The sequence below is a fragment of the Chiloscyllium plagiosum genome, chromosome 3 (assembly GCF_004010195.1).
Source record: "Chiloscyllium plagiosum isolate BGI_BamShark_2017 chromosome 3, ASM401019v2, whole genome shotgun sequence".
NCBI lineage: Eukaryota > Metazoa > Chordata > Chondrichthyes > Orectolobiformes > Hemiscylliidae > Chiloscyllium > Chiloscyllium plagiosum.
The window spans coordinates 128,325,272-128,349,833 of NC_057712.1; the positions used below are offsets into that span (position 1 = coordinate 128,325,272).

Consider the following 24,562-nt stretch of genomic DNA (forward strand, 5'->3'; position numbering starts at 1 on the left):
CATTTGCTCAGTTCCTGTGGAGAGCTCTGTGTGGTTGAGAGGGAACACAAGGTGTTTAGTTATATAACATGTTTCACATCTCAAACTAATGTGTTGGCCTTGAATTACTTTTTGAGGTTCAATTAGTATCGAAGGATAAATTAGTCAAACGCAGCTCGTCTGGACAGGACATGCCATTTGTATGCCCGACACTAGCCTCCCAAAGTTACTGCTGGGATCTCCCCATTTGCAGTGTTTTCCTTTTGCTCTCCTGGGAGCCTGTACATGGGAGGAGACTGCCAGGAGGAAAGCAGAAATACTTGAGGGATCTCCTCAAAGCAAGCCTGCATGAGTCAGACATCCTGTTGACTCTTGGGAGGACTGTGACTTGTGACTGACCAGAATGGAGATGGCTGATTCTGGCAGATATTGGGGAAACACATAAATCTCCAAACAACCCAGCTACTCAAAACTTCAACTCCCACCTGCCCAACATGTGTCAGAGTTTGCAAACCATGTAGTGTACTCAGCAGCCAGCTCATAACCAATTACATCAAATGGAGAAAGGTCATCCTTTGTCCTAAGGACTATACTCCCAGTAGTCATTGAATCATCCCTCATTTCGCATGTTTTCATTGATTGAAAGTGCATGAAATCAATGTTTGTTTTATTCTTAGATAATCTTCAGTTTTGAGATTTTAAATTTAGCTTCTTGTTCTAATTGGAAATGTATGTGTGAACCAGTCAGAATAATTTATAACATGCTGTTGGTGAGGAGTTGTTGATATAAGGTTTTATACAGTAATCAATATTGTTTCAGTGGCACTGTTCATGCATTGTTAAAAGTCTAATGGCTATACTGCATCTTGATACGTTCTGATATTCCCAGCTGTGATTTATGACTTACATTTTCCTTCTGTTAAGCAAAGATCCTAAGGAAGTTCAAAGCTATAAATTAATTGTGACTTCATGAATCATCTGATTTATGTCAGTGTAGTGCACAATGGGTGGTATCCTAATATTCACAGTAGAATGGTGATATTACTGAAATTCTAACGATATTTCTTGAGATTTCGATACCATAGAATCATAGAATAATTAACACAGGAGGAGGTCATTCAGCCCATCATGTCTGTGCTGATGATTCAGCTCTTCAATTTCTCTGTTCTTATTCTGTAATTCCCCTTCAAGCACTTATCCCTTTCTCTTGAGCAAGAAGAAGGTTTTCATCAAAACACACTTGTACACCAATATATGGAATCATAATGAGAATTAGGATAATACAATATTAGTACAATACAGTATCCATTCATTGTCTCGCGTACTCCATTGTAGGAATACAGAGAAAAGCATTTATGATGTCTGCCTTCTTATGGTACAAGTCCCTAGGTACAGTTCTTGGATACAGCAGATGATTAAAAGTAGTTGCATTAATTGCTCAGTTGAAAAATAAGTTAAAAATAGGACATCGTTAAGGGATTGATATTATAGTAAGGTAAGAAATTTCAAATAAACATTAAATTGCAACAGCTCAGTGCAGGGCTTCCACACGTGATCTGAATGCCTGCGCCAGACCTCAGTCCAACAGCCAGCCCTGCTCCGCTCCAAGCCCCAGACTGTTCTGTACCAGCACTCAGCTGTGCCAGGACTGCCTCCCCAGCTCCGGTCTTTGCCCGGAACTCGCTGCCTGTGCGAAACTCCGGGGCTCACAGCCCACGTGCTGTACCACAGCTCACTGCTCGCAGTGTTCCCGGCTCATAGCTCACGCACCAGGGATCAATTGACTGTAGTATGGCAGCTATATTCAAAGGTTTTAAGTCAGTACCCATAGAGGAATTATTAAGTAGCTTCCTCAGACAAAGAGTTATTTTAAAAGTAATAACAATATAAGAATCTCCGGGGTAATGAGCCATCAGGGACATTAAAAGGACAAATCACCTATGATATCTAATGGATGTTTAGACTAAAGACGAGATTGTGGTTTTATGGGGTTACAGATTCTCACAGGACATTATTGTTATAGTTTTTCAAGGAGGTGATTTAGGTACGAAGCTATTACAGGCAAGCATGCAATGGAAATTCAAGGCCACAATGGTGGAGTGATGGTGTTGCTGCTATGCTTGCAGAAAACAAGGGTTTGTGCTGGAAATTTCAAAGTGTTAAGTGAAACTTCCCAATGTATTTGAACCATGGTATCCATCTAGTAGAGTTTGGTCTTAGATTGTCGTATAGTTCATGTAACAACAAGTTGCATTTATATTGCACCGTTACCAGAGTAAAATCTCCAAAGATACTCCACAGGAAGAATGTTATCACAATGTTGCTTGATACTAAATGTATAAGGAAACAAGGAGACAGGACCAAATACTTGGTCTAGGAGGTAGGATTTTGGGAGCAAGTTTGAGAAGAGAGAAGTAGAAAGATGGAGTTGATGAGGGAGGGAATTCCAGAGCTTTGTGCCTCAGCGCTGAAGGCACAGCATCAATGATGAAGTACTTCGGGAATAGACGTGAAGCCAGAACTGGAGGTGTGCTGGATCTCAGTGTTGTTGTACAAGCAGATAAGCACTATTGTTGCATTGTCCACATGGTACCATTGCCTTAGCAGTAGTGCACACACCTTTGAACTGGCCATGAAGATTTGATAAGTTTGGCAAGGTTCCGCATGGTAGGCTAATTAGTAAAGTTAGATCACATAGGATTCAGGGAGGGCTTGCCAAGTGAATGCAAAATTAGCTTAATGACTGGAGACAGAGACAGAGTGGTGGAGGGTTGTTTTTTCGGATTGGGGTGACCAGCGGTGTTCCCCAGGGATCGGTACTGGGTCCACTTTTATTTGCCATTTATATTGACAATTTGGATGAGAATACAGGAGGCATAGTTGGTAAGTTTGCAGATGACACCAAATTGGTGGCATTGTGGACAGTGAAGAAGGTTACCTAAAATTACAGAGATCTTGATCAATTAGATCAATGGACTGAGGAATGGCAGATGGAGTTTAATTTGGGTAAGTGCAAGGTATTGCATTTTGGTAAAACAAATAAGGGCAGGACGTTTCAATTAATAGTCAGGCCCAGTGTTGCAGAACAGTTACCTAAGGGTTTAGATACATAATTCTTTGAAATTTGCATCACAGGTAGACAGGGTGGTTAAGAAGGCATTTAGCACCTTTGCCTTCCTTGCTCAGCCTACTGAGTATAGGGGTTGGGATGTTATGTTGAGATAGTAAAGGACATTATTGAGGCCTCTTCTGGAGTACTGCATGCAGCTGTGGTCGCCCTGCTATTGGACGGATATTAGTAAGTTCAGAAAAGGATTTACCAGGGAACGGAGAGTTTGAGTCATAAGGAGAGGCTGGATAGGCTGATAGATTTTTCACTGGAGCATAGGAGGTTGAGGAGTGACCTTATAGAGGTTTCTAAAAGCATGAGAGGCATGGGTAGAGTGAATAGCAAGGGTCTTTTTCCCTAGGGTGAGGAAATTCAAAATTAGGAGGCATATTTTCAAGGTGAGAGGAGAAAGTTTAAAAAGGAATTGGGGGCAACCTTTTAACACAGAGTGGTTTGTGTATGGAATGAACTGCTAGAGGGAGTGGTGGGTGGAGGTTAAGTTAGATTAGCTTACCTACAATATGGAAACAGGCCCTTCAATCCAACAAGTCCACACTGACCCTCCAAACAGTAACCCACCCAGACCCATTCCCCTACCCTATATTTACCCCTGTCTAACAGATCTAACACTATGGGCAATTTAGCATGGCCAGTTCACCTAACCTGCACATCTTTGGATTATGGGAGGAAACTGGAGCACCCGGAGGAAACCCACACAGACACAGGGAGAATGTGCAAACTCCACACTGACAGTCACCTGAGGTGGGACTCAAACCGGGTCCCTGGCGCAGTGAGGCAGCAGTGCTAACCACTGAGCCACCATGCTACCCTTACAGCATTTAAAAGACATTTGGATAAGTACATGAATAGGAAGGGTTTGGAGGGATATGGGCCAATGCAGACAGGTGTGACTAGTTTGGGAACGTGGTCAGTGTGGACCAGTTGGACCAAAGGTTTGGTGAAAATAAGAGAGCAGCGAATAAACGATCAGTTTCCAGGGTGAGGAAACCTAGCTCCTTGATTCCAGATTGTGGGGAATTGGATGGTGGGGACTTTACTGTAGTTTGAGATTGAGAACTCCCTGGTTTTGAAAATACTGCTCTCATATCCCAGACTTTTGGGCTGCAGTGCACTGAAGTACTGAACAGCATCAAGGAAGTGTTTCTTGACAAAAGAAATGTGTTTGAGAATCAGTATGTAGTCAGTCTGTACATGAACCCTTAAAGCTTCACCCTCAAACCAATTCATAACAACCAAGCAGATCACACAGTGGTTTTAAAGGACAAAACAGATTATTATTTGTATAGCAATTTTCATAACCTCATGATGTCACAAATCATTTCATAGTCAATTAACTGTTGAAGTACTTTTGCTGTAATGCAGAAAATACAGCAGCCAATTTGTGCAGAAGGCAGCCCCAAAAACATTACTGAGTTAATGAAAAGATAATGTGTTTTATTGATGATGGCCAAGGGTTAAAACCTGATCCATTTGTCCTGGATTTCTGTGATACAGAAGCTGTTCATTGATGACAAACGTTTTAAACAACTAACAGTCAATTGCTCCTCATCTCTCTGCAGTCACTGCCTAACTAATTGATCTGGGGTCCAGAACTGGACACATTAGTCAGATGAGACTGAAAAACATGTTTCTTGAAGTTATCATAACATCCTTATTTATTAAGCAGCGTCCTGTTCAATGAACAATTTGGAATAAATTATAAATTTATTCACAGTAAAAATGAATGCCTCAAAACTTCTATTACGAGCAGAGCAGCTCCAATTGTCCATCACTGGCCAGTACCAACTGTGGAAGAATTATCTATAGCAAACTTGAAGCCTGTGGAATAAAAAGGAATGGGGAAACATGAATGTAATGTTGCCTGAGAGTCATAAAGTACAGAGTTGTGGCTAGCCAGTAGAAATGATCTATTTGGATTTTCAGAAGGCCTTTCACAAGGTCCCACACAGGAACCTGCTAGAGAAGATCAGAGCACATGGTGTAATGGGCAAGGTACTGGCATTGATAGCAAATTAGCTGACTGGCAGATGGCAGAGCGTGGGGCTAAAGGGGTTTTTACATTGGCAGCCAGTGACTAATGGAGTTCCGCAGGGGTCAGTGTTGGGACACAACTATTCACGTTATACATCAAAAATCTAGACAAAGGAGCTGAGAGCATTGTTGCTAAGGTAGTGTTGAGGAACCGGGGACTCTGCAGAAGCACTTGGACATGCCAGGAGATTGAGCAAAGAAGTGGCAGATGGAATGTAGTGTGGCAAAGTATGATGTTAAGCACTTAGGTAGGAGGAATAGAGGTTCAGACTGTTTTCTAAACAGGGAAAGGCTTAGGAAATCTAAAACGCAAAGACAGCTGGCAGTCCTCTTTCAAGATTCTCTTAAGGTTAACATACAGGTTCAGTTAGCAGTTGGGAAGGCAAACGTTAACATTCATTTCAAGAGGGCTAGAATACAAGAGCAGAGATGTACTGCTGAGGCTGCATAAGGCTCTGGTCAGACTGTATTGAAAATATTCTGGGCCCCATAGCTAAGGAATGATGTGCTGGCATTGGAGGGGTCTCGACAAGGATTACAAGAATGATCCTGGGCTGAAGGGCTTGTCATACGAGTTATAGTTGAGGACTCTAGGTCTGTACCCGATGGAGTTTAGAAGAAAAGTGGGGGACCTGATTGAAACTTACAGCATCTGAGAGGCCTGGATAGACTGGCCATTGAGAAGATGTTTCCACTATTAGGTGAGACTAGGACCTGAATGCACAGCCTCAGACTGAAGGGACAACACTTCAGAACTGAGATGAGGAGGAATTTCTTAAGCCAGAGGGTGGTGACTCTGTGGAACTCATTGCCGTAGGAGTCATTGAATGCATTTAAGACAGACATAAGTAGATTTTTGATCAATAAAGGGATTAAGGGTTACGGGGAGAAGGCAGGAGAATGGTGTTGAGAAACATGTCAGCCATGATGGAATGGCAGAGCAGTGACAATGGGTGGAATGTCTCTTCTGGTGAACAGCTGTTTTTTTTACAACTGGAGATATACAATGGAGTTTCAAGGGTCAGTGTGCAGACCACATTTTTTTTTGCTCTAGATGCTAATGACTGAGACCAGGACAGACAAGACACAGTTTCAAAACCTGTAAATGATGCAAAATGGTATAAAGTGTCATGAACTGTGAGAAGAATATTATACGCTTCATGAAACCATCGACAGATGGAATGGATGATCATGTCGCAGATTAAATTTAATGCTGCAAGTTGTTAAATGATGCTGTTGTGTAAGAAGATAATGAGAGGCAATATGAATTAATAGATACAAGTTTGAAGGCGAAACAGAAACATGCACGTCTATGTGAGATGACAGGTCAGGTTGAGAAAGGCATATGGGTTTTATAAGTAGAGACATAAAGTAGGAAAGCAAGGATCCTCTGATAACTTTAATGAAGTAGTTATTCAGCCTCGGTTGGGCTATTTTGTCAAGTTCTGGACCCCACACTTTATAAGGATGTGAAAGTAAAATCAGAGGAGATCTGAAAGCAACATTCAAAATCGGGCTCTGGGCGGAGAAGGTAGGGAGAAACTGCTCTAATTGGTGGAGAGATAAAGAACAAACAGGCATAGATCTAATATAATTTGCAAAACAGGAAATGACATCATGAATAAAAGCATTTTCACAAAGTGAATGGTTAGAATTTGAAACAGAATACCTTGGAGTATTGTGGAGGCAAGTTCAATCCAGGCCTAGAGTCATACAGCTCGGAAACTTACCCTTTGGTCCAACTAGTCCCATTTGTCTGCATTTGGCCGATATCCCCCTAAACCGTTCTTATTCATATACCTGTGCAAATGTCTTTTAGATGTCATAATTGTACTTGGTTCTGCACTTCCTCTGGCAGCTTGTTCTATACACACACCACCATGAGAAAGCTGCCCTTCAGGTCCCTTTCTAATCTTTTCCTTCTCACCTTAAACCTATACCCTCTAGTTTTGGACTCCACTACCCTGAGGAAAATACCTTGGCTATTCATCTTATCTGTGATCTCCTATAATATGGCTTTGTCAGAATAATAACAATAGGTATCATTAACTGGGGATTTTTTTGCACTTGAATTATAACTGAAGGTATTAGCAATTAACACAATGGAAAGGGATGCAGAACATTGAGTCCTTGGATCACATGTACCCAACAAGTGATCATTGGGATTTCACAAAAGTGCTGTTCATCAATACAATGCAAACACAAGACAGTTGTTAGATGTGCCAGTGAAATCTTTGGGACAGAATAAGCAAATTGATGTCAACGTTCAAAGATTTCTAAACTCTTTTCCTTGTTCTTTTAATGTATCCTACCACTATACTCTCTAATGTAACTAACTTCGTATTTTCTGATTGATGGTGGACTTGTGCCACAAAAGCACTCTGAACAAAGTGATGCCTTTCATTTAAGGTAAATGGTGGAACTAGATTAGAAAAGAAAACTGACTACCGCAATATTTGAAATAAATATTTTCTTTAATGTAGTCAGAACGAAAGGGAAGAATTCGAGGGCGAATTCAAGCAAAAGTATGAACGAGAGAGAATCATGCTGAGTGAAGACAATAAGAAATTATCAACTGAACTTGATCAGGTGAGGCTGCTGTGGGCTTCTGGGATTTATTGTATCCATGTGGTGATATTTCACAAAGCATGAATCACTGAAGCCAGTTGAGCTTTGGAAAGAAAGGCTTTGTGACTCCCCACTTCGAATATTTGTAGTGGGTGATCTGGGTCTCCAACTAATCTTCTTTACACATCCCCATGTTGCATAATGTTTGGAATGTGAAATAATTGGTCCTTTGAGGCTGATTTACATTTATGTAATGAAATTCAGGCAAAAGATCATTCTTCACAAAAATGTCCTTTGAGATGTCAGTCTGAGGAAGTTGGTGCACACAGCCTGTGAATGACCTATTAATATTTCCATACTCTCGCCATCTAAATCCAGAAGAATTGTTTATCTATTAAATGTTAAAGTCAATCCTTTCAAGATTCTTCCTGTGTACAAATTCAGCTATCAAAGGGTTGTTCAGAGATTAACACTGTTCCTTTAGCATGTTAAATGCAATTAAGGTAATGTTAAATTTGTATGTGAATTGTATAGGAATTCATGAAACTTTAAAAATTAACCCCCACTTAAAATGATTTCACAATCAAAATTCAAAATTCTATAAACATGAGCTTAATTTAATCAAAGATGATAATTAGAGTCATAGAGATGTACAGCATAGAAACAGACCCTTCGGTCCAACCCGTCCATGTCGACCAGATATCCCAACCCAATCTTGTCCCACCTGCCAGCACCCGGCCCATATCCCTCCTAACCCTTCCTATACATATACCCATCCAAATGCCTCTTAAATGTTGCAATTGTACCAGCCTTCACCACTTCTTCTGGCAGCTCATTCCATACCCATACCACCCTCTGTGTGAAAAAGTTGCCCCTTAGGTCTCTCTTATATCTTTCCCCTCTCACCCTAAACCTATGCCCTCTAGTTCTGGACGCCCTGACCCCAGGGAAGAGTTTTTGCCTATTTACCCGATCCATGCCCCTCATAATTTTGTAAACCTCTATAAGGTCACCCCTCAGCCTCCGACGCTCCAGGGAAAACAGCCCCAGCCTGTTCGGCCTCTCCCTATAGCTCAAATCCTCCAACCCTGGCAACATCCTTGTAAATCTTTTCTGAACCCTTTCAAGTTTCACAACATCTTTCCGCTAGGAACGAGACCAGAATTGCACACAATATTCCAACAGTGTCCCAAAATGCAGCATCTCACATTTATCCGAATTAAACTCCATCAGCCACTTCTCAGCCCATTGGCCCATCTGATCAAGATCCTGTTGTAATCTGAGGTAACCCTCTTCACTGTCCACTATACCTCCAATTTTGGTGTCATCTGCAAACTTAATGACTGTACCTCTTATGCTCCAAATCATTTATGTAAATGACAAAAAGTAGTGGACCCAGCACTCCACTGGTTACAGGCCTCCAGTATGAAAAACAACCCTCCACCACCACCCTCTGTCTTCTACCTTTGAGCCAGTTCTGTATCCAAATGGCTAGTTCTCCCTGTATTCCATGAGATCTAACCTTGCTAATCAGTCTCCCAGGATCAGTCTTTCATCAAGTGCATTTCAGAAATTTGAGAGTCCAAATAAGTTGAAAGTAGCATGTTATAGAAGGAATATTTGAGAATGTATTGCAGGAGGAACATCACTCGAACTTGAGCAGGTAGTCTGTGCTTATATTGCAGTACCAAGGGAGGACTGCAAGTGTAGATTCCATCTTTCAAATTACTAATGCTTCACTCTTCTCTTAGAGATGGAGTTGCATGGTGAGCAGAATGCCTCCTCTTGACCCTACTCATCATTCTTCCAAAGCTCAAACCATAGCTGTATAAATAAAATGTATTTTTTTTAATTACCTGTTCCTGCAATGTAGGTAACAAGTGTCAAAGCTTTACTGCTCATCCCTCATTGGCATGAGGTTATTCAGATCAAGTATATAATCTGGTATTGGAGTCACACATGGGCTATCCAAATCATGCCTTTTGATGGTTTGCACTTTTTGTAGAATTTATGATCGTTCTGATGAAGGGCGCACATTGGATTGTTACATTTCTTTGCCGGTACTGACTGATCTATGTATTTTTAGCAATTGTTGTTTTTAATTCATCATGCATCAATTTTGGGCAAAGACAGAAGGTCATCATCCCCACTATTCTGCTTCCATTCCTCTGAATGCTACCCTACAATAGCTTCTCCTTTTGAATTTTCTCAAATGAATAACAATATTCATTTACATAGCACTTTTACCATTAAGTATGTCCCAGGATACGTCATAGCATTGTCAACATGAGACTGAGCCAGATAAAGAAATATTAAAATGGAAATAGGTTTTAAGGACCACCTTTAAATGAGAGGGGAGAGGCAGAGAGGGTTAGGGCTGGAATTCCACAGCTTAGAGCTTTCACTGCCCCAGTAGAGCATTTATAATCAGGAACATGCAAGAAATGGATAAGTGCAGACATATCTGAGGTTTCTTAGGCTGGAGAAGGTTACAGCGATAGGGAGGGGCAAGAATGACTTTGAAAACAAGAGGGAGATTATTAAAATCAATATGATGGATTAGTCAAAAGAGACGGTAGCTCATTGAGCCCGTATGTAATAGAATGCCACTGAATGTTTGTTAGGATAAGGGCAGCAGATTATTGGGTGACTTCAAGTTTTTGGAGGGCGAATGAGCATTTTCACACAAGCAATTGGTAGAGAACACATCCTGAGTGATACAGAGTCAGAGTGAGTGTGTATTTCTGGGAATTTGGTGCACAATGGGAATTTGATGCAGAGGAGAAGAGGTGCCTTTTGCCTTTCTTTTTGTGGTTTATGATTTGTGAGGCTGCACTGTATAGTAATGAGGACTAGGGACTAAGCGCCCTAGATATGTGGTGAAACTTGAAAGATTTACAAGGGTGGCTGCCAGGGTTGGAGGATTTGAGCCATAGGAAGAGGCTGAATAGACTGGGACTGTTTTCCCTGCAGGCTGAAGGGTGACTGTATAAAGGTTTATAAAATCATGAGGAGCTTGGTAAGATTAAAAGACAAGGCCTTTCCCCGGGGGGGGAGGGGGGGGGGGGGGGGGGGGGTTGAAAGAGGTGGAGAACTAGAGGGCATAGGTTTAGGGTGAGAGGGGAAAGATATAAAAGGGACCTAAGGGAGAACTTTTTCACACAGAGGGTGGTGCATGTACAAAATGAGCAGCCAGAGGAAGTGGTAGAATTGAAGCATTTAAGAGGCATCTGGATGAGTATATGAATAGGAAGGATTTAGAGGGATATGGGCCAGGTGCTGGCAAATGGGACTAGATTAGGTTAGGATATCTGGTCGGCATGGACAAGTTGGACTGAAGGGTCTATTTCCATGCTGTACATCTCTATAGCTCTATGAGTAATTGATATTATTTGGTATTAAACATTTGCAAAAATGTTTAATTTAAAGTGGTAATTCATGGAAGGGAAGCTGAAAGCCTTAATATGCTTCTCCTGCTCTATGTGGGAACAAGGGAACATTTCCAGTGCCCAGAGCCAGCCTGTGTGCAGGAAGCGTCTCCAGCTGAATAACCCAGGTTAGGGAGCTGGAGCAGGGCTGGGGACACTGTGGATCATCTGCAAAGCTGAGAGTATCACTGATAATACATGATAATAGATGAAAAGAGAGATCTCGTGTCCAGGTGCATAAATCCCTAAAAGTTCCACCCAGGTTGATAGGGTTGTTAAGAAGGCATATGGTGTGTTGGTGTTTATTGGTAGGGGGATTGAGTTTCAGAGCCACAAGGTCATGCCTCAGCTGTACAAGATACTGGTAAGGCCGCACCTGGAGTATTGAGTGCAGTTCTGGTCACTGCATTGCAGGAAGGACGTGGAAGCTTTGAGAAGGATTCAGAGGAGATTTATTAGGATGTTGCCTGGTATGGAAGGAAGGTCTTACGAGGAAAGGCTGAGGGAACTGAGGCTGTTTTTGTTGGAGAGAAGAAGGTTGAGAGGTGACTTAATTGAGACATATATGATAATCAGAGGTTAGATAGGGTGGACATTGAGAGCCTTTTCCTCAGATGGTGAAGGCTAACACGAGGGGACATGGCTTTAAGTTGGGTGGGTGTTAGAATTAGGGCAGATATCAGGGGTAATTTCTTTACTCAGAGAGTAGTAGGGGTGTGGAACGGCCTGCCTGCAACAGTAGTGGACTCGTCAACATTAAGGGCATTTAAATGGGCATTGGACATACATATGAATAATAATGAAATGGTGTAGGTTAGATGCGCATCAGATTATTTTCACAGTACGACGCAACATCAAGGGCCGAAGGGCCTGTTCTATGTTCCAAGTGGGGATGTTCACTGATGATTGTACAGTGTTCAGCACCATTAGCGACTCCTCAGGTACTGAAGCCGTCCATGCTCAAATGCAACAAGTTCTGGACAGGCTTGGGTCGACAGGTGGCAAGTAACATTCACACCGAGACACTCTCACCACCGCCCCTTGACATTCAACGGTATTACCATCATTGACATTCAACGGTATTACCATCATTGAATCCCCCGCTGTCAACATCCTTGGGATTACCATTGACCAGAAACTCAACTGGATTCACTACATAAACACAGTGGCTGCAAAAGCAGGTCAGAGACTAGGGATACTGCGGCGAGTAACTCACCTCCTGACACCTCAAAGCCTGTCCACCATCAACAAGGCACAAGTCAGGAGTGTGATGGAATACTCCCCATTTGCCTGGATGGGTGCAGCTCCAACAACGCTCAAGAAGCTTGATACCATCCAGGACAAAGCAACCCACTTGATTGGCACCACATCTACAAACATTCAATCCCTCCACCACTGGCGATCAGTAGCAGCAGTGTGTAATATCTACAAGATGCACTGTGGAAATTCACCAGAGATCCAAACCCATGACCACTTCCGTTTAGAAGGACAAGGGCAGCAAGTAGTTGGGAACACCATCACGTGCAAGTTCCCCTCCAAGCCACTCACCACCTTGACTTGGAAATATACCACCGTTCTTTCACAGTTGTTGGGTCAAAATCCTAGAATTCCTTCCTTCCGGCATTGTGGGTCAACCCACAGCAAGTGGACTGGAGTGATTCAAGAAGGCAGTTCACCACCACCTTCACAAGGGCAAATAGGGATGTGCTGTCACTGCTGGCCAGCAACGCCCAAGTCCCAACAATGAATTTTAAAAAAAGGCAGTGAGCATCCAATGGTCATATACATTGCTACAAATGAGATAGGTTTGAAAAAAGTGGGATGAGGTCATAAAAGCAGTACATAGAGAAGTAAGTTGAAAAATAGGATCTCCACGGTACTGATCTTAAGGTTGCTACCAGTGCCATGGGTAGAGTAAGGCAAATCATGAATAAGCCATAAGGATCTGATTGGGTAATGTACAAACTGACTAATAACAACTTTTGCTTTTGGTGTCATGCAGCTCACTATCATGTTTGAGAAGCTAAGTGCAAGCAACAAACAGATGGAGGAAGAGTTACGTGACTTAGCAGAGAAGAAGGAATCAGTGGCCCATTGGGAGGCCCAAATCACAGAGATCATCCAGTGGTTAGTGAATTTAACTGCTTGTTAGCTATGTACAGTTTAAAACAGCCTGCTGAAGAATGGGGAGAAAAAAATACTGTTCTTACAGGTTTTTAAGAATGCTATTACTTTGGAATTCTACTATCAGCAAAAGCAGATATAATGTAAATAAAGATGCAAATGTCTATATAGTTTATGACACTCAGGACTCCCGGTCACGGGCACTGTCAGGAACTCCCCTGTCATCAGGCACAAAGCATTAGTTAGGGATGTTCAAGGACTTAAACCTAGTTAGTCTAAAGGAATATGGATACATGTTCAAGCATGATGATTGATTTGAAGGCACAACCAGGGTGATGATTTTCCCTGAAACTGTTGCTGTGGAACTTCTGGTGTTAAAGCTCGGATATACAGACAATGGAGAATAGGTTCCTGAACCAACTTTACAGACTTAAGCTTTCAAGTCGGGATACACACTCAGTGTTGTACACCTTCATTCAACAGGAGAAAGTGAGGTCTGCAGATGCTGGAGATCAGAGATGGAAATGTGTTGCTGGAAAAGCGCAGCAGGTCAGGCAGCATCTAGGGAACAGGAGAATCGACGTTTCGGGCATTAGCCTGAAAGAAGGGCTAATGCCCGAAACGTCGATTCTCCTGTTCCCTAGATGCTGCCTGACCTGCTGCGCTTTTCCAGCAACACATTTCCACCTTCATTCAACAACCACACTCAGCTTGCTCCTGTATATGTGGATATTTTACTAATCATCCTGTTCAGAGATGTAATGACAAAATTCTGCAGCAGGTGGGACTTGGACCTGGGACACTACAACTGCACCACAGAGCCCCTGTAACTAGTGTTATTCGTGTTAACTAACTAACAGGAGCACCTTTGTCATCATACAAGAATACTAAAGTAAGGTGACTGTTTCTGCCTCCTTTCAAATTGGGGATTTTTCATACATAGTGATAGTCCCTACACTAAGAAAAACATTGCTCCTTCTTTTTTATTTAACCTGTTTTTGTAATCAGCCTGTTCAGAGATGTTAATACACACTCCTGAAGTAGATGGAACTTGAACCTGGATTAGAGTGGTGCTGGAAAAGGAAGGTCTTTTGCCTGAAACGTTGATTTTCCTGCTCCTCGGATGCTTCCCGACCTGCTGTGCTTTTCCAGCACCACTCTAATCTTGACTCTGACTTCCAGCAGTCCTCACTTTTGCCTAGGGAACTTGAACCTGGGTCTCTCAGTCCAGGGGTAGGGAAACCTACCTCTGCACCACAAGACCCCTCTCCTATGTATGTGCTCAGAGATGTTTATGCTACACCTCTGAAGCAGACAGGATTTGAAATTGGACCTTCTGGCTCACAAGTAGGGACACTGTACCACAAGAACATTCCCTCTCCTATATATGTGAGCATTGCCAAATAATGCCCATCACCTGAGTACAAATAAACTTAATTACTATATAATTAGCAACCTTATAAGTGAGGCCACGGTGCTGAGCGGTGGAGGTGCTGTTGTGGGATGGGTGGCTGCTAAGTATAGTAACAGGGATACCAGGTAAGGAGGGAGAGTGATGGGGGGAGGGTAAGAGGAAAGCAAATATAGTGAGTAGAGGTAGAGAATGGGTGAGGGGGAACGGGACAGAGTGTAGGTGAGGGCGTGGAGCAAGTGGAGTGGGATCAGGTGGAAATGTGAAGTGGGTGGAGTGAGAGGACGGAGGAAGTGGAGGAACTGAGAGAAGAGAGCACAGGGAGGACTGTAGGATTGGGAAGGGGAGAAGCGAGTGTGCGATCTTTGAGGAGACAAGTATTCAATTAAAATGCATGTGCACTGAACAGTGATCTGGGACTGGAAGTGCCTTGAACTAAACAGGCTGCTTGGGACATCATGAAAATCGACCAAAATGTCAGCTGCCATGGGGCAAGACTGTAATGCTGGCAGGAGTTTTAGCCCATTGAGTACAAAAAAAATTTAAAAGGAATATTGATCACCTCCAAGCCAGCTACATGTTAATAGATTCACTCTGACATTTCAAGAAGCAGCTGAGGATACTGAATACTGCAAATATTATGGTCCTCAGTCAGTTTCCTTTCCCCAGTTACATATCTAGCAGTCAGCATTGGAGCAAAGACATACAGGAGACAAACATACTAATAGGAAATCAAGACAGTGCAGATAATAATGTTCTCTATCTAAGGGCTACCTAAGCTGCGTCCTTATTTTTAACCCCCTCCTGTTAGAATGCAAGCAACTCTAGCAACGTACATCAACTAAATGTACTGACTTTGCCTTAGAATCCCAGCTGAAAAAAGCATGTGTGGAGGTGAGTGACTGAAAGGATTATTTTTTGAAAAAAAAAATCACCCACTCAATTAATTTCAGATTGTTATTAAAGGGAGGCTCCCTGTTTGTCATGGCCTCTTGATATATAAACATTGATCACACTGGCTTGGCCACTCTTACTGCCAGCAGGTTAGGAAATAAACACACTCTTTAGTGAAGCACATTTCATGTACATCTCACCGAATATAAAGTACACCTCTGCACAGAGGATTATCTGAATGTGGGATTACTGGACCCAATCCAGAAAGTAAACAGCAGTCTCAGCAAGTGAGAGCAGATGTTAGAATAGTCACATGTTAGATTGAAGGGGGCACTGTGCACAACCGTGAGGTATTTATCATATTTGAGGTCTTACTTTGAAAAACAAATCTGTAAATTCACTCCTATATTTATTCCAGGTCTGTCATCTATCCTCTTGCAAATGTTAAAATTAATTCTAATCACCTAAATAAAATGCTTTTTCAACCACCTTTCACTTGCTGAGTCCAGCTCCAATCTTAGTTGGAGACATGTGGCCTTGAATTGCATCTCCCCATGTTTTTGGAGTGGTTTTAACCTGTTAAGGGCTTGAAATGTTTGCTTAATTCAAGTAATAACAGCATTTTCTGTTCCATTATATGATTCTTCCCTTGCATATTGCTGAAAAAAAGAGACATGTTGGCTAAGCTTTTTGTCTTATACAGATATAGGAATTAAAAGGAAGAGTAGGTCATTTGGTTAACTCTTAGTCACCAATAAAGTGACAGGAGGTGTCATTCATAGTACTATAAAGCAAAATTCCAACCGAGTAACTTACCCACTGACACTCAGGACTTGACTACAGCCTTTGTCCAAACATTTATTTGATAAATAAAAATAGTCTGGAATCCATATACGAAGCTAAATGGGATTGACAAATAGGCGTAGAGTAGATGATTCTCCTTACAGGACAATCCAAAATGAGAGGTCATGGTTTTAGGATAGGGAGGGGCAGATTTAAGACAGAGATGAAGAAGAATTGCTTCTCTAAAAAGGTAGAGAATCTCTGGAATTCACCATCCCAGAGAGCAGTAGATGCCAGGACATTGAATAAATTTAAGGAGGAGATAGACAGATTTTTAACTATTAATAGGTTCAAGAATGATGAAGAATGGCAGGAAAATAGAGTTGAGGCTGAGATGAGATCAGTCATGATCAGACTCAAGGAGCTGAATTTACCTACTCTTGCACTGAGTACTAATGTTCTAATTGAAAGCTAGCCACAGTATCATCAGTTGTCATTTAAAAATAAATCATCTGGTTCGCTAATGTCCTTGAAGAAAGAAAATCAGTAATGCTTAGCTGTGATCCTTTACATGTAATGTTGTCCCGAAGCTGCTGCACACATCAATCAGCGTGCCGATGACGTTTGCAGCATTGACTTGTGGTTCTGGACATCACTGCCATACATGGACCTCAGGGTCCACATATAAGTATAAAATTACTGGGAACTTGGGAGCTAGACGATAATCATCTCCAACAAGCGAAAAGCTACCCATATCCCCAAGTATTTGAATTGTGTTACCATAACTCAATCCCCCATTATCAACATCCGAGAGTTACCATTGACCAAAAACTAAACTGATCAAGGGGATGAAAGTTTATCAGGGGTAAGCAGAAATGTGGAGTAACCACAGGATCATTGATTGTATTGAATGTCAGGAATATCTTGTGGGGCCAAATGGCCTATTTCTACTGGTAATCATATGTTCATTCCCAGTAATTCCATTAATGTCTTAAATTGAAGATTCAGTATTTTTTAACGGTGTCCTCCAAACTTGCCAACAGAGGAAAAGATCCTTTCAGCATCCACCCTGTCACCCTAAGCATCATGTGTGTCTCAGTAAAATCACCACTTATTCATCAAATTGCTAATGGATACATTCCCAACTTATTCATATTTAACTCTTAGAATAATACCCCCATCCCAGATATCAATCTCTAACCTCTCTTAAATAAAGCAACTAAAACTGTACACAGTACTCCAGATCTAATATCACCAACCCCTTTGTAGAATTGTAACAGTTCATCCTTACTGCTACATTTCATTCCTTTTGCAATAAGCAACAACATTCTATTTGCTTTCCTGATTGTTTCCTGTACTTGCATGCTAACGTTGTGATTCATGTCTAAGGACACCCATTACTTTATCTGAGTCTGCAATCTCTCTCCAGTTAAATAATATGTTGCTGTTATGAGATTCCTGCCAAAGTTGGCAATTTCACACATTCCTACACGATACTTAATCAATGAGCAGGTCAAATGCAAATTTCAAAGAGAACACAACGATTTATGCCATAGGTGTTAAGGATGTTAATTATTTAAAAAGTCAAGTTAGCTTACTAAGGTTTGTTCAACAAGTGCTGCCCTGTCTCAGAATCATATCTAACAGGAGATGTTTTGTTTTGGGTTTGCTCGTGTAGGCTGATTGAATACAGTTTGTACTTTATTATGATCAAACAATTAAAAATGGCATTTGATTCAATAGGCCAAACATTGGGGTGTGCGCCTATGAATTTAGCATCACACCAACAGTGAAATTTATATGGCTCCTTACTTCATCATGTGGTAAGCAGAGAACATCTGGACTGACAGCAGTATCTTATTAATGGAACATACTACTCATGTAGCCACTACATGGTAGCAATGGAATTTGTTAGTAGTTGTATTAACTACCAATTTAAGATCCTCAGACAAGCTCATAATATCACTCATTTACAGTTGCCAGAAGCAACATACATACAATCACAGATGCACATTTAATGCAAATAAGAGAAATATGTTCAAGCCTAGCATCTTGTTTGAATGATCCAGGAGGTAAGGAAATGCATAGTTTTATGTGGTCTTTTCCATGATAACAGCTCTGCCGATCAGTATTGACTTGCCAACTAGTGAGCACTTCTTTCTTCTTTAATATAAACAGTTATGATCATTTGAAATTTGGCATTTTTGCATTTGTTCTGGTGATGGAAGATGCTTTCTTGAACCACTGCAGTCAATGTGCTGTTTTATTTTCCTCTCTAGCAGTTGGTACAACTGAATGGCTTACTAGGCCATTTCAGAGGGGGTTAAGCTTCCATATTGATGTGGGGTTGGATGTTTTTCCTATCAGCAATGGTTTTTTAAAATTCATTTGTGGGTTGTGGGTGTCACTGGCCAGGCCAGCATTTATTGCCCATCCCTCATTGCCCTTGAGAAGGTGGCTTCTTGAACTGCCACAGTCCACATGCTATAGAGTGACCCACAATGTTCTTAGGGAGGGAATTTCAGGATTTTGACCCAGCAACGGTGAAGGAACGGCGATATATTTCCAAGTCAGGATGGTGAGTGGCTTGAAGGGGAATTTGAAGGAGGTGGTCTTCCATTGTGTCTGCTGCCCTTGTCTATCTAGATGGAAGTGGTCACAGATTTAGAAGGTGCTGTCGAAGGAATTTCTGCAGTGCGTGATCAGTGCTGTTTCTGAACATCGGTGGATATGGTGTCATGTGGGCTGTTTTGTCCTGGATGGTGTCACGCTTCTTCAGTGTTGTAGGAACTGCCCTCATCCAGGCAAGTAGGGAGTATTCCTGACTTGTGTCTTGTAGAGGGTGAACAGGCTTTGGGGAGTCAGGAGGTGAGTTACCTGCAACAGTATTCCTGGCCTGTGACCTGCTTTTATAACCACTGTGTTTATGTGATGAGTCTAATTGAGTTTTTGGTCAATGGTTACCCCCTAAGACATTGTTAGTGAGGGATTCAGTGATGGTAACACCACTGAATGTCAAATTTTGTACTATCAAATAAGTAGATTGTTTCTCCTAGTTTGCACTGTACTCATTTGATAGCAGTCTCGCCTCTGAGCCAGAAGTTTGTGGGGGTTGAACCCATTGTCCATCCTGGTGCAACCTTCGAGTACTGAGGGAGAGCTGCACATTTGGAGGTGCTGTTTTCAGAGAAGTGGAAGAACACAGTGGCTCAGTGGTTAGTACTTCTACCTCACAGCACAAGGGTCCCAGGTTCAATTCCAGCCTTGGACGACTGTCTGTGTGGAGTTTGCACATTCTCTCCATGTCTGCGTGGGTTTCCTCCCACAGTCCAAAGATGTGCAGGTCAGGTGATTGGCCATGCTAAATTGCCCATAGTGTTAGGTGCATTAGTCAGAGGGAAATGGGTCTGAGTGGGTTACTCTTTGGAGGGTCGGTGTGGACTTGTTGGGCCGAAGGGCCTGTTTCCACACTGTAGAGAATCTAATATAATATAGTCTAAACAAAGCTCTTTCTGCTTCCATAGTTCAGGTGGATGTTTAAAAAAAACGCATGACATTCTTCAGAAATTAGCAGGAAGTTCTCCTGGGCCCCTGAGCAACTTTACTCCCTCAGCTGACGTAGATTAATTGCCCCTTCAGTTAGTTGTACGATCTTGTTGTGCACAACAAAGTTACATTACGATTGCTGGTGCTCATTCAACAAATAATACTGACTGCACTTCACAGTAATTCACTGTATGGGAAGCCTTTTGCAATTTGTTGAAGTGCCATATCTGATTCACCAATTTCGTTTAGGGAAGAAACTATCATCCTTACCTCATCTGGCCTATACGTGACTCCAAACCCCACATCAATATGGAAGCTTAACTACCCTCCTGAAGAAGGGCTTATGCCCAAAACGTCGATTCTCCTGTTCCTTGGATGCTACCTGACCTGCTGCGCTTTTCCAGCAACACATTTTCAGCTCTACCCTCTGAGATAGCCTGGTAGACCATTCAGTTGTACCAACTGCTAGAAAGGAAAACAAAGGATGAAAATAGCACATGGGCTGCAGCGGTTGAAGAAAGTAGCTCACCACCAGCTTCACAAGGGGCAACTAGGGATAGGCAATGCATGCTGGCCCAACCAGTGATGTCCGTGTCCTTCGAGTGAACAAAAGAAATATGTTTCACTTCAAAATTAGCAGGAGCAGCTTTGAATATTTAATTGTGCCAGGCAATGGATGGGATTTGAAGTATTTGTAGTGAATTTTGAAATGTAAAATTTTGTAATTTTGTGCATCTTTAGTTTACAAGCATTTTTGCAGCACTCAAGTTATTGAGCAGCCTGTGTGCTTTAGTGCAATGTTAATTTCATTGGTTACAAAACAAGCCTGTTTTATCTTATTTATTAAAGATATAAACTGGCACATGACTGTGAAACTGTAATTCATCTATTCACGGTTGCTCGAGTCAGGGGTTTAATGATTTAGCTTTGTTGTTGGTGAAATGTAGTTGTCTACTGCCACATTGTGGTCACGAGGGGTTTTACAGCCATATCCAAATATTTGCCTGGAAGTCATAGATTGACCACAGCACAGAAGAAGGCCTTTCAGCCAGTCATGGCGATTCTATTTCTCTTCAAGAACTATTGAGGTAGTCCCCTAGTCTTTTCCCCTGACTCTACAACATTTTTCTCTACAGATAATTGAAAGCCGATTAGTAGGATTAGGCTAGGTATCTTTTTCCTGCCTGATATCTTGTATTTTGGCACAGACATACCACAGCCAAGTGTTCTCTTTCTGTGATGTTAGCTTCCTATGATTTATATGAATCTGTGAAAACTGTACTTGAATTTGCCTCACCATACTTGTCGGTGCATTCCAGATCCAGACTGCTCACTGCATAAAATTAATGTTATTTCTGATTTTTTTTTTGCCAGTCACCTTAAATTAGTCTATTACTGAATAAATACAGTTTTGTCAAAGCTTTCCATTTTGTACCTATCAGGCCAAGTTGCACACAATACCAATGAAAAAGGGAAACAGCATTTATGCTAAATGAGAGGAGAATGCTAATTGGTTGGCAACTGAACTCTGATCGGCAGAGGCATTGCAGTGGCAAATGCACTAGTTAATGATGACTGACATGTAATTACAAACCTTTATTTAAATTTTACCTTGATTGGTGTGGGTATTGTCCTGAGACATGAACCAGGGAATGGATGTCATTTGTTTTATTGCGTGTTGCACTCGCTTTAAGATTGGCCTAATCAGCAACATGGTAAATAGGGCCTGAGTTATTTATTCACTGTGCAAGCTTGATGCTGAAACAAGGTGCATCAACCAATCAGATGGGAGAAGAACACAGACCTGATCATTTTTCCTTGTTCATTGTGCAGATGTTTGAACAGTCTCAGGCCACCACATGTAGTCCTCAAAAGTGCTCAGCCAACCACAAATTACCCTGGAAGGATGTGTTACAAAGGTTTGAGCAACAGATGCATCATGCAGGAGCAACAGGAGTGGTGCTGACCACCAACAGATACTGCTGCCAATCCATAATACAAATGAATAATGGGCTATATGACTTTCATTGCCAGTGTGATGAAGGCCAAACGTCCCAAGTATTGGCAAATAGTATCAAACAGAATGCCCCTTCGGCTGTTCACGACCAGCAAGGTACTGACCATACCCACACAACAGTGCTTGCAAACCTCTCAGTATATGTTCCACATTAGATAGGAATCTGTGACTGGATAACATTTGCTAAACAATCCCGAGTATGAGAAGAATTACATTGACAACCAATTTAAGATTATTAGTCTGGCTCACAATATAGTGAAACTTGTGTACACTGGAAGTTATACATATTGATACTCAAAGCCTTAAAGAACACGTGCCCAGGTTATATCTGTCTTAACTCAACAAAATAGGTAGCATTAATTTTCTGGTTCACCTCTCAGGGCAACGCTTTGACCAGTCAGTCACCCCACCTAACTCAGAATTTAAACAAAATTTGACACTTAACTGTCAGTCATCATTAACTAGTGTATTTTCCATAGCAACATCTCTACCAATTAGAGTCTACTTGCCAACAGATCAGTGCTCTCCTATTCTTATGACTTTGATATTTCTTGCAGTTGGCCTGATGAATGCAAGTTGAAAACTTTGGCAAAATGGGTCTTTTTCAGAAATGCTGAAATCCTCTATCACAAAGCAACTATGTAAGTCACAGTCCTCTGGTTTTCAACCCTATCTCTAATAGGAACAGTTTCTCCATATCTAATCTGTCCAGTCCCTTGTGATTTTGAATGCCTCCACTAAATCTCCACTCTCCCTTCTGTTCACCGAAGAGAGGAGACCCAGGTTCTTCAATCTATCCACGTAGCTGAATTTTTCCTGCACCATCTCCAGTGCCAACGCATTTGTCCTAATGTGTGATCTAATAGTGCTCCAGTTAAGGCCACATCAATTATTTATACAAGTTTGCCATAACTTCCATTCTTTGTACTCTCTGTGCCTCTGTTTTTAAAAACACAAGGTTCCCTTTGCTTTATTCTCCATATTTTTGATGCACCCTGCCATTTTCAGTGACTTATGTGCATACACCCACACGCCTTTTGCTCCTGCATCCCCTTTAGAAATGTAATGTCTCTTTTCGTCCTACCAGAATGTACCATTACCCACCTCTCTGCATTAATTCTTTTCAGCCTGTTTCTTCATATTCCATTAGCTTTGTATGTCCTGTTGTGTTCCCACCTGTAATAAAATTCAGGTCACTTACAGCAAGCCGAAAGATTCTAACAACAGACTAAGGAAGCTATTTCATGCTGCTTTGTGCAATGGCTACCCAGTGGTAATTTTCACTATTAGTTTGGTGCCATCAGTCCAAAATATCTATTGCTTATCATACAATTGAATAACGTCATACCTGAATTTCATTGTTTCTGTAATGCGAAACACATAGAGCATATTTCCCAATGATCGTATGATTGATTCAAGCAGCATGTTTCCTAGGTTTTTAATAGGTGCCATACAAACATTCAATTTAGGAACAGGGTTTGACCATTCAACAAGTTGATGGTTAATGTGATTACTCCACCCCAAATTACCTTTCCCCCAATTGCTTATCAAGAATCTTTCCATCTCTGCCTGAGAAATATTCAAGGGCTATTCTTTCACTGCGTCTGCGTGTGTGGCAACTAGGGATAACTGGTTGTGTCGTTTCGTGGCTAGTTGATGTTCATGGATGCGGATCATTAGCTGTCTTCCTGTTTGTCCTATATAGTGTTTTGTGCAGTCCTTGCATGGGATTTTTAGTGTACAAAATCCCATGCAAGGACTGCACAAAACACTACATAGGACAAACAGGAAGACAGCTAACGATCCGCATCCATGAACATCAACTAGCCACGAAACAACAGAACCACAGCAACGAGCACCCGAGCTACAAATCTTCTCACAAACTTTGAAGTCATACTTAGTTTTAGATTTTCTCATAGAGAGAAATAGTCTGTCAAGATCCTCCAGGATCATTATCATTCTCAGCATTCAAGAAGTTATGAAGATAGTTAAAGAATCAAAGATGGTGTTGATGCAGTGTTAGAGATAACTCAGGAGATCAGAATGTCAAATTGGTTTGGGTGGACAAGGACAAATAATGGGAGTGGTCTACAGGCCCCCTAACAGTAGCCATACTGTCGGCCAATGCATAAAGAATCTGGATTAGTGGTGCTGGAAGAGCACAGCAGTTCAGGCAGCATCCAAGGAGCTTCAGTCATTGTTTTTACCTCAATGCATAAAGAAGTCATATTGAGTATTTATAATAAGAGACTGCAAAAATCATGGGTTTTATTCTCCATATAAAGTAGAAAAATCAGATTAGTAATAGTAGGGAACAGGGGTTCAGTGAATGCTTTTGTGATAGTTTCTTAGAGCATCACGTTCTGGAGCCAACCAGGAGTTGGCTATACTTCACATGGTATTGTGACAAGATGGACAAATGATCTCAGAGTAAAGATAGCAGTAGTCATAATATGATTGAATTATATATCAAGTTTGAAAGGGAGAAGAGTGGTCTATGACCAGTATTTTAAGCTTAAATGAGGACAACTGTGTACATGAAAGCTGAGGTAACTGAAATGAACTGGAATACTAGGCTAGGAGATCAATCAGTAAAAAAGCAGGGCAGATACTTAAAGGGATATTTCAGAATACTCAAACAACATTCAAGA

The 24,562-nt window shown here is 41.5% G+C and overlaps 1 protein-coding gene across 4 annotated transcripts in view; it reads left to right on the forward strand.

Moving 5' to 3' along the window:
- The window catches only part of LOC122548528 (serine/threonine-protein kinase MRCK alpha-like), a 493,614-nt gene that overhangs the window by 346,661 nt on the left and 122,391 nt on the right, over positions 1-24,562 (forward strand). For all 4 annotated transcript variants that reach the window (XM_043687289.1, XM_043687290.1, XM_043687292.1 and 1 more), the window contains exons 17-18: positions 7,624-7,729; positions 13,139-13,263. In XM_043687289.1, coding sequence (XP_043543224.1) covers positions 7,624-7,729; positions 13,139-13,263 — 231 coding nt within the window. The remainder of the gene's footprint in view (positions 1-7,623; positions 7,730-13,138; positions 13,264-24,562) is intronic.